At 41.7% G+C, this 14,175-nt stretch overlaps 1 protein-coding gene across 5 annotated transcripts in view; it reads right to left on the reverse strand.

Moving 5' to 3' along the window:
• PLSCR5 (phospholipid scramblase family member 5) overlaps positions 1 to 14,175 on the reverse strand; it is a 74,321-nt gene that overhangs the window by 2,594 nt on the left and 57,552 nt on the right. For 2 of the 5 annotated variants that reach the window (XM_048314539.1, XM_048314538.1), the window contains 7 exons: positions 11,749 to 11,816; positions 10,358 to 11,529; positions 7,654 to 7,805; positions 3,574 to 3,616; positions 2,518 to 2,738; positions 1,476 to 1,637; positions 673 to 834 (listed from right to left, as the gene is read on the reverse strand). In XM_048314539.1, coding sequence (XP_048170496.1) covers positions 673 to 834; positions 1,476 to 1,637; positions 2,518 to 2,738; positions 3,574 to 3,616; positions 7,654 to 7,805; positions 10,358 to 10,370 — 753 coding nt within the window. In that variant the 5' untranslated portion in view covers positions 10,371 to 11,529; positions 11,749 to 11,816. Of the gene's footprint in view, positions 1 to 672; positions 835 to 1,475; positions 1,638 to 2,517; positions 2,739 to 3,573; positions 3,617 to 3,702; positions 3,871 to 7,653; positions 7,806 to 10,357; positions 11,530 to 11,748; positions 11,817 to 14,175 lie in introns of those variants that run through there. The other 3 variants (XM_048314537.1, XM_048314541.1, XM_048314542.1) reach the window with 3 other exon arrangements.

Genomic DNA, 14,175 nt, shown 5'->3' on the forward strand with positions numbered 1-14,175 from the left:
ATGGAATTTTGAAGCAAACACTTTCCAGTGAATAATTTAAACAGTATTGTAATTTTGGTTTACATTCTCTGATGTAAGTATCACAGATTATTTTGAAACCACTTCATGTTAACACAGTTACATTGGCAAAAGAACTACACAGCAAATATCAATTTCTAATTCTAGAAAACATGCAACTTAACTTAACCCCTAGCACTGACTATTCTCCTTCTCATATAATTCTTACGATTACCTTCATGAGAGAATTTTTGTAGGAATTTTTATATGACCTGAAGGTCTTACATGCAATACTCAACAGAACTATTGAATTGGTTTGAAATTACCATTAGAAACAACATAACTTTTCTTTTGGTTCATACACTTGTTCAAACGTGATAAGGGGTTTGGGGGAGTTTGGAAGGTTTGACAAATATGTTGAGGTTTGATCCTGACATACAAAATACTGAACTGCATGTGTAATATTACCTAAACTGTTTAATAAACAAAAATTTAAACACTTTTTTTAAAATCAAAAACATAAAAATGAGAAGTTTTTCAGTTAATTTATCTTTTAGATATTGGGTTTGGCTTTCCACTGCACTTGCATTTTGTAGCTCTCAGCTGACAGCAAGAGCCCCTTTGGCCCTGGTCTGCAGGTCTCTATGGGTCTGCCTCTCCACCTTGCACACTTACAATGAGGAAACAAGCACCAATCATTACTGCCTTGATCCTCACATCAAGATCTACAGGAACCTGGATCCCAAAGTTGGCAGTGTTGGTAAAGATGTTGTTGACAAATCCAGACCAATACTTGGAAATTTTGCCAATCGTTGTCATCTCATTGAGAGCTTTTACCTGCACAAAGAAAAAACAGGAACAGACATAGATGTAAACAAATCAAGTGCACACTGATGACATCTCCACAGAATTAATGACTCTGTCCTGACACGCAGAGTATGCTATAGTTGTCAGGTTCTCCTTTTATTCTTATTGCTGCAATGTTCTATTAGTGTCAAAACCCTTTACGAGTGGCACACAAGAAAGGGTCTCAAGTTTGGAAACATCAGCATCTTTAGAGCTGACAAAAAGTGGGAGAAAGCAATTGTGAAAGTTTATGCCAGTTTTGTCTTTCTTTCACAGTGCTGTGGGTTTTTTCCTGTCTCATGTTTTTTATACTCTCCTAGCCACACTGCTGTGGACCACTGTCCCCTCAGGGGACAGATATCCTCTCCATTATGCAGAGAGAGGATAGCCACTTGCACTGTTTTTCAGAGTATACTGAAATTTCAGACAGTATGCACTGGAGTCTTCTGATTTGGATAATGAGTTGATAAACCCAAAAATTCCTTTATGATTCTTGACTAAGGCAAAGCACTTTGTTCACATCAGAAACTCTGTTCAGGGTTTCTTCAAGTATCTCCCACTCTCCCTCTCATCTGAGAAATTTATTCCAAGTAGTAAAACCTTTAAATTGTTAACACTTGTACAAAACATACCTCAAAGTCAACATCATCAAAACAGCCACAGGTTGCACATGGGCCAATTACTTTTAGTACATCTTCTTTACTTTGATTCTGTATAGTAAACTTTGGCAGAAAAGGGTCCCAGTTCTGTACAACGTACCCAGCTATTGTACCTGGTGGGGACTGAACTTCTAACTAGCAAACAAAAGAAAACAACAACAAAAAATGTGTTTAGCTGACTTTATATTAACTTATTTTTCCATGATAGAGTATTGTTTATATAATGACAAAATATTTCTTTACCAAATACAGTAACATACCATGTTACCAAACATGGAACTGGATATTGCAAAACTGTCTAATGGTGTTTTTAAATATAGTGGACAATATGAAGCTCAAAAGCCGCACCAGAAGCCAAAATCTTACATACGATATAAGACTATAAAATCTCTAAACTGGGAAAAAAACTGTTACTGTATTCAGAGAGTATCCTATAAGCTTTTTTAAGTAGCTGTACTACCAAAGGACCTTCTCTTTAAAAATCCTGATGCAGTGCTAGGAAGGTAAGTGGATGAGCTAACCTGTAAAACGTTTTTGTAACACAAGAAAGATATCTGAGTGAAGGAGAGTCAAAAAACACGGAGGGTAAGACCTGATGCTATATGGGATCTGCATTTTTCACTCCAAGCAGCTTACATCCGTGTTCTGCAATTTCCCAGAGATACATGGCCCTGAAGAGGCAGATCCACAGAGTGAAGCCTCAGCTTCCTTAGAGAGCGGCTTCCCAGCCACACCCACTCACCCCAGTGGCCTCCAGGGAGTTTCCATCCTTCACCCTCCTGGAGCCCAGTGCATGATCTCTCTCTGTGTCAGGGCAGGCAGTGTTTTGGGTGTTAGACTGGAGAGACATCATCAGACACCAAAGCTTTGTGTGGGATGTCAGCAAAGCCAGGTCCCATGGAAGGGAGGAGGTACACTGGGAACAGAACTAATTTATGAACTGAACTCCTTCCTGCCACCCTCGAGGAGCTGCACAGCGAGATGCTGGGACAAAAGGCATTTGGGATTTCCTCACCTCCTGCAGGAAGCAGGGGAACCAGCAGCTGTTGCACCTCAAGGGTCTGATGACTCGGATCACCTCCCGTCCCGTGTTATCCGCAATCCTTATGGTGAAAGACCTTATAGGCGAGCACAGCTGGCGGTCAAAGCAGCCGTTCTCTTCTACTGCAAAGTAAACTCTTTGTCCCAAATGGTTTTTTATCTCATATTTGCTGGAGGTCTCTGTGCCGAGTATGGCTAATAAAGCAAAACAAGTAGAACATTAACTTATATAATGTTTTTTACTACCTTAGTATAATGTTAGTGGATATATACACATATGAGCATTTATTCTAAATGTCTATGAGAAAGATTGTTTAAAAAATTGTTTTGAAGTAGCAACACAAAGAAAATATACAAGTATAAGGAAATAATAGTGCAAGGTCTTTATCTTGAAGGAATTAATTCACACTTTGATTTGCTGTACACTAAAGTACATATCACAAAAGAGAATTCAGCTCCTGAGTTTTTGTTTGGGGCTTTTCTTACTTCATCATCTGTGAAAAGTAACATCCTGAGACTGACCCACTTCAATGAGAAAGCTTTCACCCAGCAGATCATTTGAGAATCAGGCCAAAACCATTTTGAATGGGAGAAATACATTTGACAATGTTTAACTGGCAGAACTTAATAACTGTTCAGTACTTTGCAATTCTGAGAAACTAAGTAATTAGAAAACCTTTTGCTTCATTTTCTGTTTTCTGACCTTCCTCTCTCTATTTGCTTTGTTTCTCATAGTATGTTAGTTATTGTTAAAGGCAAAAAATTTTTCCATGGATTGTAAAGATGAGAGGGAGTTGTCTGAGGGAGAGAATTTAAGACTGTTGTAGAGATTACTCACCCCGCAGTGGTTTGCTGTAGAACTGGCAAACAATAAAGTGAGTCTTCCCCACACTATCACTACAGAACAGCCTGACACAAGGGCAGCAGGAGGGTTCACAGTGACTTCAGTGAGCTGGGGGCAAGACTTGGATGCCTTTTGGAGACACCCATGTACCAGCACTGTTAAAGGGTGACAAGGATTGCATCATACCTTCCAGAAGCTCCACTTGCTGATGAATAATTATCTGGTCCAGCTGTTTAAAAAAAAAAATAAACAAGATGGTGGGTCTTGGATAGGTCTGGGGCTGCCAGGGGTCATCTGTCTATTTTTATTGCTCACCTTCCTGTTATTAAGATTTCTTTCCTTCCAGAGGTGCACAGGCTGGGTGCCTGAAGGCTTGCTCAAGTCACACTTCAAACTTCTCTCTGAAATTATGGCTGAGGAATGTGACATTACTGTGCTGTGGCCATGTAATTCACCCACATGTTTAATGAAAAATAATCTTCACTGGGGGAATAAGAAGACAACAGCAACAGAAAGCTGTGTGCAAGCAGCAGAATTCACTTCTTGCTCCTGTTGCTCCTCTTTGGCAGAGGGGAAGCCCCTTACCCCAGATACAAGGTTGGTGCTGGGCACCATGGCAGTGCAGGAGTGAGTGAGCCTTGGCTCAAGCTCAAAATGTACAGTGGCCACATCCCAAAGGGCCCTGCTGGAGCAGCCCAGCAAGGCAGTAAGGGGATGCCAACGACAGCACACACCAGCTTTAACACTCTGATCTCAGGAACAAGACCCCTTCACCCTAAATCTGGCAAATGGTCATGCCAGGGTACCAGAATGAGCAAAGCAAGAGCAAAACCTTCAGGTGGCTGAAACTATCTTCTCCCATGAGCTGGTTAAAAATGCAGGAGAAAAACTGCTTGCCATGATACCCAGCTTTGCTGTGCTTATCATCCCTCTGACATTATTCTTTCTTGGAGAACAGTTGTTAGCATTATAAAACCAGCAAGACTTAATTTCAGACTACCTTTCAGTTTTATGTGACTTTTTATGCTTGTTTTATGTGACAGTTTTAGGCTTTACCAATCTCTTTTCCTGATGGGCAAATGCCTGGCACAGGGTGTGGCCATTACTCACAGCTGCAGACACAAAGCACACAGCGACCTTCTGAGACCAGCATGTCACAGCTCTCCAGTGCCTAGATATTTTAAAATTGATAAATCTCGCCTGGTATGTATTCAAACTGTTGCAGCCATTTGTCACTTCTAGTCAGCTCCTGCAGCTAGTTCAGGCTGCAAAGAAAAGCTGGTAAAAAGAGGAACTTCTTCATCCCTTTCATTAATCTCTGAAATGTGTATGCCAGTAATTGAAATAATAATAAATATTTAGATGTAAAAATATTCTCCCAAAACTCTTTGCTGTTTGTTGTTGGGGTCTCGTGAGAGAGCTCTTGGAGCTCATGGGGAGGGCTCTGCTGATGGAAAGAGAATAAAAGTTAAAGATGGTAGGGCTATTTTAATATTTTAGTATTGATTTTAATATGGATTTCTTTGCCTCATGTAGACTTTCACAGAGGAAAGAAAATTAATGGGCCCGAATTGTTAAAAGCTTTGAGTGATTTTGGTCTGTGTCTTGGTTTGCTGTGCACAATATGTAAACAATGTAGAGACAACACAGCAGTACCACTTGTTATCCTTGTTTTGCCTTTCACTGGTTTCTGCAAGGCAGTTATTCTGATGCATTTTTACTGGGGCATTTGTGGATTGAGGGAATTCTGCACTTGGATTTGAAAGCACCCAAAGCCCTTTGGTTTAACAAGGGTCTGGTCCTCTTGAGCTCAGATATGTTAAAATTCCTTATACACAGCTAATTCTCAGTATTCAGTTCTGTTGGCATCAAATTTATATCTGATCAGTCTAACCAATTCTAAATGCAGAAGTTTTTTACAAAAGTGGTTAAACCTGAATGGTGGCACAACATGCAGCTGAGCTACTCAGACAATTCTTCTCCAAGGTTTCACCTGTCTATTCTTGCTGTGGGAAAAGGTTCCTTCAATTTTTGTTATGGATGTTGAACAATTCTTTGAGTTATGGCTGTCATCTAGAAGATAATAATGAGGTTTAGGTAACTTTTTTCATAGAAAGTTATTTAAAGAGTGATAGACAGAAAACATGGCTTGTTTTCTGCCCTTCTCTGGTGCACCTCAAGCAGCTGACTGGAATCATTCCTTCACCTGAACTGACTCTGGGTGTGGGTCTGCAGAGTGAAATATTTCTACCTAGCCTTTACCTACAGCAAACATATTTTCCTTTCCTCTTATCCAATCCCTGGGTTTCTATTTAGAGTAAAATTGTAGGGATGTCTCTGAGACTGACTAAACTTGGATCCTTATTTCAAACATATCATGGTCTTATTGAGAAATATAATCAGCTTTCTCAAATCTATCCAGTTATCTTGCCCACTCCTGCTGGAGAACGTAATTTCTATTTGTTATTCTGTATTTATTCACAACCATTCTCTATATAATCTTTCTTCCAGTAATGTCATTCTATAAATTAAATATATCTCTTTCCCACAGTTTACTCTCCTAGGCACTCAGCCATGGTTTCCTCTCCAATTGTATTGTTTTTAGTCTACAGATGAAACAGATGGAGTCCTGTTTTAAAGGAGGTTCTCTATTCCCCATACCCTTCCAGTAGCACCTCTCTGTGCCTGTTCCAGTTTGGACCCACCTTCCTCCATTACACACAGCACTAGAATGACGCACAATCTTCCAGAAGTCTTCCCAGTGGCATAAATAATTCCAAGCTCTGCTAGAAACATCTTCACTTGAGCATTTAATTACATGAAAATCTCTTAGTCCATGAGGATAAATCCCAAGGGATTACCCCAGCAGCTGTGAATCCCACATACATTCTGCAGGCAGCCCTCTCCCTGCTGGTGGGATCTCCTTTATGTTCCCACCTATCCTGTAGGGGCCTGTTTCATTAGTCACACAGCCAGTGTGGCTTCAGCATCACACACCAAAACGTTCTGCAATGCACAGAAACTCGAGCTGTGGGTACACGCCAACAATCAGCACTGCACACATGCCTCCCGCTTTTCAGAGCAGAGAAAATTGAGAATAATTAGCAAGGCTGCAGCACAGGCCAAGAACAAGCATGAATGAGGTCTTCAGTTCCACTTACAGCTCTGAGAGTGACCTGCTCTTTTGTCTTAATGTCAGATGCAAAGCTTCCATAAAATGCAGTGATAGTATTTGCTTGCCCACATAGTCTGCGTAAATCTGAGGTGTAATTCACGTTCATACAGGAGCCTGAATACGTAACCTGCCAAGTACTTACTATCACAATCACTTTTAGACTAAAAAATGTAGCTTCCACAGTCTGTAAGCGAACGCTCATGTAATTGACAACACCTATAATTTTGTGTTTGAGCATCTTGAAATGAAAATCATCACTCCACATGAAAGACTGTTTCTGAACAGTCTCCCCATTTCATTAGGTATCTAGGTAACTTAGCTCCAAATATAAAATACGCTCCATTTCTGCTTCTGTACAAAACTACCAGAAATAGTTTATGCCTAAAATACCCATCTTGAGTGAAGTAAACATTGCCCAGCATCACCAAAATGCAAACACAGCAGAGATGTATCAGAACCATGATCTGACTACGCTGGGGGCCTGATTCTGTCCCCACCCATACCAGGCAGAATGTGCGACACCTTACTCAGCATGCAAGAGTGGCACAATCCAGCCACATGTGAAATGCAAACCTCAGTCAGTGTCAAAGCAACAGCAGCGAGTGACCCCCTGCTAAAAATGTTCAGGGAAAGATGAAACTTCTGGAGCAGAGTTGCAGACAATCAGTGCTCTGAGCTCCAGGAGCTGAGAGGTTTCACAGAGCAAAAGGAACAGCCACATCTTTAGCAGTAGGCTGGAGATGACTTAAGAGTTCATTTTTCTTCCCCACCTATGACCTACTTCTCTGCTTCCATTTCCAAGCACCTTCCTCTCTCAGGCATTAGCACTTTCTTCCCCACACAGAGTTAACTCAAGTTTGTAGCCACTTGGACTTAGGTTAATCTAATTTCTATAAAGTGAATGGTAGCAATGAAGAAAAAGCTTGTTTCTCTTATGTTCCTTATTTCATAGTAATATCAAACAACAAAAAAGCCTCCCCACCTCAAACTACCCCTCCCCCAAGGAGAAAAACCCAAACCTCATCCTCCAGGGTATCAAAGCAATGTAAAAGGAAAACATAACAATTCTAACATTCAGAAAAGTTCAGGACCTGGTTCAGGTACTCCAGACCAGGTGGCAAGTTATGAGTGTGTGACGTTTGCTTCCAGAGACTTGTTGGTTCAACAGGCATATTCTGTTGAGGAATGTCAGAAGAACCAGGCAGGTAATCCTTCAAGATTGGCTTGGCTTGTCCCTGAGATTCTGCAGAAGAAAAAAACAGAAAAAACACCAGAAATATCAGGACAAAAGAGCAGCAAGCTTCTTGGATCAAAGCTGGAATAACATCATTCTTCATGTGACTGTATCAGTACTTCGGTTCAGGTCAGGAGTGAGGACCCAAAAGGAATCTCCTGATGGTCCCACACGTGGAGCACGCTGATTATAAAGCTGCCTTAGAATACGCAAAGAGGAATCACCGCAGATGAAGCTAAATGAGGAGATGTGGTCTTGGAGGGCACCTGATCTGCTCTGACAGCTGGTGAGCACAGAGCCTGTGTGACAAGGCTGGAGCTGGCCTGGACTCACACACAGGGTGGCCAGAAGCCCCTCAGCACAGGTTGCCCAGCCCTGCTCCCTGTGACCTGCCCTGTGTGCCCTGAGCTGCTGAGGGCTGGCTCACAGCAAGATGCTTTCCAGCATCCTGAGGGCACCCATAATTTCTCTAATTAGAGATAACTTTTCCAGGGAGCTCAGATTCCCCAAGATGGATGTTACAACCCTGATATCAAAGTCTACACAGCCTCTTATAGTGGCTTATTATTATCTTAGTGAATAGACCAGATATCATTGCGCTGTGTTTTCTGGTTTGCTGTCACAAACAAGTCCTTTAGCATACAGTGATGGTAATCAGCACCCTGGCCGGTGCTGTGAAGGTAACAAGAGCATTTACTACCACAGGCACCTGTACATCCACACCCCTCCACAGGCACAGGCACTGTCTCCCAGAGCACAGTGACCACCTTAACCATCGGTTTTCCAAAAAACTCCTACTGGTTTTTCCAGGCACATTGTTCCTCAGCCTTCAGCAACACTGGTTCTGCAGGAACAAGGAGGAGCAAACTGAAGCTCTCCCCATATAAATGGCAAATCCTTGTACTGAGCTGAGCCCCTGTGATTCAGCAGGAAAGCAGTCCCCAAACTGATTGTTTTTATCTCATGTGTGACAATACTTAGGCACAATGGGGTTTGAGGTCCAGAAGGAATTTTGGCTCTAAGTCTGACTCTCTCTTTTACTGTTGTGGGTTTAAATGAGATCTTTTAGTATTATTTGAACTCACTGTGAAAGATTCATCACTCAATCACATTTTCATCTTAATTTGTCTTTGCAGCCACTGCTTTCTTTCAAAGTCTGAGACCACAGGAAGAAGCAACCCCTTTGAATTTGTTGCTGGCTTTTAAAAATGTATAACTGGGTAATAAATATTTTATCTGCTCTTCTGCATCATTTTACCTCACAGGGTTCTGTTCCTGCCGTAACTCTTGTTGTTACATGAAATGCCACGAAGTAGCCAAGTGTTAGCATTATTCTTGAATAATAAAGAGAAAAAAAGACAACAAATTGCAGTTCTACCTGTCAAATTTTAAGCTATACAAAAATCAAACAGTAAATACATTAAATATTAATGACAATTTGAGCTAGTCTGACACTTTGTCTATTTTTGTGGATGATTCCCATTTCATTACTAGTATGGAAAATCTTAAAAGTTACCATATGATACAGTGAGTATTCTGTACAAACATAATTTGTAGAGTTACATGTTCCTAAAAGAGGTGTACTGTCTCGTTTCTTCACACTAAAACCCATATTCCATACCATTACTATTTAACTGTTTCTCCTAACTGATATACATCAAAAATAGGCAAAACTAGATTTCTTTTATATGGCTAAAGCTAAGCAAAATTTTTTTTAAAACCCCTATATTGTCAGAGTACAAAAATGCTCTAACACCTGCTTGCTCCTGTGTACCTTTTAGTGCTCTAAATGCAGAATTCCTTGAGTATTTTGAGGGCAAAAAAGAGGGATAAACATTTGGCAAACCTAGACAGACATTGCTGAAACTGCCTGGGCCAACACCTGCCTCTGCACATGCCAACAGAATGACCTCTGTGGAGTTGCACTCATGTCAAAAAGCTAGTTGTATCCTTCTGCTCAGTTTAAGTATTTGAAAACCTGGACAAAATTAACTGGCTGATTAGATTACATGTTGCATGCTTGCCTATAGCTCTGAGTACTCAACTGGCTACTGCTAAAGTCAGTACATGACAAAGATGCACCCAGACAGGACTAATCTGATTGAATTCAGTTATTCTTCAAGTATTATTTTTCATATGCGGTTATCAGGTCTCTGGCCAGTTTCGAATGTGAAAAGCATTTGCTGATGTAGTATTTTCAAAGTGGAATAGGGAAGAAGTGTCCAAAAATAGTGGTACCCTTGGCTCAGTATCCACCCTTCCCAGGCATTCTGTAGAGACAGGTTTAAACACAAAGATACAAGCATTAAATTTTCTGACTGAATGCAGAGGCTAACATTTTATAACATATTTTCTTCAAATATTCATCCTAGTATAGATTTTAGTCTCCTTAGGAGCCTCTTGGATGCTGAAAAATTAAAGGGAGACAAAACTACTGTGCTTTGACTGATGTGGTTTTAGCCTGAAACACTCATTCCAGCCAACTGCTGATTGCTGGAAATGCACAAGACTCTAGTTTTCTGTAAACATGATCTAAAAACACAGACTAGAGATGCACTTACCTTGAGAGGCCATGAAGCTTCCTGAGTTACTTCTTCAAAGGAAGCCAGGTTAAAAGAAAAGGCTTTTCTTGTTGCAGCAAATAAAAAAAGCGCACAGCATGCACAGAACTTCAGAAGGTGTCTGTCTACTCGCGATCAGCTCCCAGAGCACGGGAGGTGCGGCGCGGTCCTCACGGCGCGGAGCGCTGCACTGGCTGAGCCGGGCCACAGGGGGAGAGGCTGCCGCAGACCCGGGCAACGCCGATCCAGGGCCAGAGTGTGCACCAATGGAAAGAGGGAAAAGAGTTTTGCCAGCGCGGAGAGACAAAGCTGAAATGTACCCACTGGCTAAATGAACTCATTAAACCTAAAATCCTGCTTTATAAGGTATGTATTTATTCTGGGAGTACAAAGGTTCTGTCTTTTCAGTTCAGTGTTTGAGTTGCCACTTCTTCAGGGTATCCAGTAAAGACAGAGGAGCTAATGGAGATGTGGATGGCCCGTCCCTAGAAGTGTTTAAAGCCAGGGTGGATGGAGCACCTGGTCTAGGAAAAGGTGTCCCTGTCCAAGTCAGGGGGGTTGGAAATAGATCATCTTTAAGGCCCCTTCCAACCCAGGCCGCTCTATGACTCTATGATTTCCCTACTGCTGACCCCAAACAACATTTTCTGTGCACAAAGCAGAAAAAGCTGCCTTGGATTTCTCACTGTATTCCATCCATGTAACATCAGGCAAGGGATGTCCTCCAAGGGATGTCATGCCTATACCTAACCCCAGAAAATCATCCTGTACATTCCCCCACCACTATGCCCCCCCAACACTCACATCCACGCAGGGTTCTGCTGAACCACGAGAGGTGTTTGAACTGGATTTGGAGAATTAAAACAGTCTGGCAGTGCTTTGCTCTAGACAAGCACTGTCCAAAACCATGACACATATAATTATCCCCATTGCACTGGGAAGAAAAGACAAGGAGAAGGAGGGAGAGTAACCTTGACTTACCAGCTCATATTCCCGCCTTGAGTGCCCAAGTTGCTGCGGAGATCATCAGGCAGATGTGATCTGCAGGCAGCTGTGATGCATGGCTGCAAGAATGGCAAAGCCTATGCACAGAGCCCAGCAGAGCAGAAGGAGGTGCTGGGCACCATTTTCTGTCCTCTCTGCTACTGCAAGTTCCACTGGTTTGAATCTGTCTGCAGAAGCATGGTGGAGCAGATTAAATTCCAGAATTTACAGCTCAGGAAGATGCTGATGAGGATTCTCAGAAGGAAGAATACAGAAAACCCATCCCAAAAAACCGCCCAAATTATATGGAAACTGATTTTCAGAGACTATAGTAGCAAATGCAAGAGCTTCAGCTCTACTTATGGATTTGGCTATGTGAAATTTCCCAGGACTTTATCATTGCCTACCTGAGAACTCCTTGGGTGCAGTGGCAAGCACAGGCCAACCTAGGAGCCAGACCCTGCTGTGCTCACACCTGGAAACAACCAGAGAAGTGAGAGAGGCAAAAATTTTGGTAACTGAACAATGGGTACTGAACAAACCCCTCTGGATTAGGAGGAAGTTTGACATAACTGGAAATAACAATTAAGAATGACCACAAGTTTTTGCTTCCTTTCTCCCTGTCAAGGATGGGCTTCTTTGGAGCACAGGTTATAACCCCAAGAGCAGGCACAAAGCCTAAAAAAAGAAGAAAAAATACAGGGAAAGCTCTGGATAAATATAATAAACCTATCTTTAAAAATTACAGATGAAAGTTCAGATGAGATGGCACTCGTTTACCTCTGAAAATGAATAAAGGCTTATTTTACCTCCCAGAAAATTAAAGGGGAAAAAAAAGTCCCAATAATTCTGTCAATGAATAAAACAATCATAATACATTAAGAAAAGTGCCTCAAACAGACAAAACACACTAAAAAATTAAATGCTGAAAGAAGACATTTCAAACATTTAAAAAGCATTTTTTGAGAAGTCCAAGTGGTTCATTTGCTGACTCAGAGGAGGACTCAGGCAGAGCCTGTGCTGCACTTGTGCCTCTAGCAGGGGCCAGTCCCTCCTGCAGCCGTGGCTGTGCTGGGAGCTGCTGCTGCTGCCCTGGCACAGGCTCCAGCCAAGAGCTGTCCTGGCAGCATGGGAAGGTTCCCCTCTCTGCAGGAGCCAGGTTTCATTTTCCTGCCACTCATGAAATAAACATTTCCCTGAAATAGTTCTGCCCCAAAGAAGTAATTTTTCTGACATTATTTGCACAATTGCAGTAAATAAGTAACAGAAAGATATACAACTTGGCTTTAAGTACATTTTATGTTCTTTTCTTTTTTTTCCACAAATTTCCACATCTTTTACAATGTCTCCTTTTACCCCATTCCTATTGTTTTATTCCAAAGCAATAATTTGAGTAGATTATATCAGTAGATTTCTGAAGGATTTGCAAGCAATAGTCTTGCACTGGCACAAGTCCTTACAAGTAAAATCACGTATTTAATAATTTCTTTAATCTGAATTTTTGGTGTGCTGCTTTTTTTTTTTTAAATAAATACTCATATATTGGTCAAAATTGGCTCCTGCCATGATTAAAAGCATTCTCACTAGGACATCAGGTACAGAAGACTTAATAATATTTATTCAGGCACAAAGACGGCCATTCTTTGGTGCCCTTTAAATAAGCACAGGAAGAATACTCAAGAAAGGAGGACAAACATTTAAAGAAGTGTGTGCTGCTACTTCTAACCCTATTTTAGGGCCTCCAAGAAGCAGAGCAGCAGCACCCAAAGGAGAATTTCACCAAGACACTGAATTCGCTGCCTCTGCCCCTTGAAGAAGGCTCAGGGGAGGGATATCACTGCCTACACTGACTCTACCAGTCAGAGTCTGAGCACTAAAATAGAGCACACTGCCTTCCTCAGCATGAATATGCTGGGCATCTGAAACATATTCACAGCTATTAAAAAGAAAAGCAAAACAAAAAAAAGGGGGAAAAAAGGGAAAAAGAAATTGAGTCTACATACATATATTCCTGCTACCTCTAAAATATTCTTGCTCCATCCTATGCTGTAAAGCTGATAAAAATTGATGGGCAAATCCTTAGAAGGCACAAGTTAGCATGGATCCATCAAAATCAATGAGCCTATTCAGATCAGGGCAAGCAGCACTTGGCTGGAGGAGCTTATACATCTAACACCTTCCTTTTATCCTCAAAGAAAAATTGCATCTTTTCTATAACTACCGTTTCCACAAAAGCCCAGAGATCCATCCCTGCTGAGCTGATGTACAAACACCACTGCAGTTAATGGTTATTACATAAATTACTGCAGCCTGTAGGAAACTTATCCATGGACTAAGACACCCTTGTCCCCAGCACAGAAACAGAACACAGATTTTCCTCCAGAAAGCATGTAGTAATAGTCAACCAGGTGGATCAAGAGAGTAAAAATGTCATATGGCTCAGAATAGATGCTGTTTCTCTGGAGCCTAATCACTCTTCCATTTTCTACAGGCAGCACAGCAGGAATATGGCAATGGTTTCACAAAAAACAGCTTCAGAGAAAAACAGGAGACAGTAACAAATTTCAAAGTATTAGGAAAAGCTGTTTGATTTCTCGTCCTGCTCCCTGCTGCTCAGAAAACTGCTCCACAAACCCGGTGTGAGGTATTTGTCCTTGTACTCAGCAGGGAGAAGATGACACTCCCCTTTCCCCACTGTATCACTACGGACTCCTCTAGGTAAGAAGAAACTGCCCCTCCCCTTGTCCCCACAATCTCCACAAGTTCAGGCAAGAGAGCTCAGCTCCTCCCCACCGGCCCTTCATGAGCTACAGGCAGCCAGGGGCACCCTGTGC

This window comes from Corvus hawaiiensis, chromosome 10 (genome assembly GCF_020740725.1).
Source record: "Corvus hawaiiensis isolate bCorHaw1 chromosome 10, bCorHaw1.pri.cur, whole genome shotgun sequence".
NCBI lineage: Eukaryota > Metazoa > Chordata > Aves > Passeriformes > Corvidae > Corvus > Corvus hawaiiensis.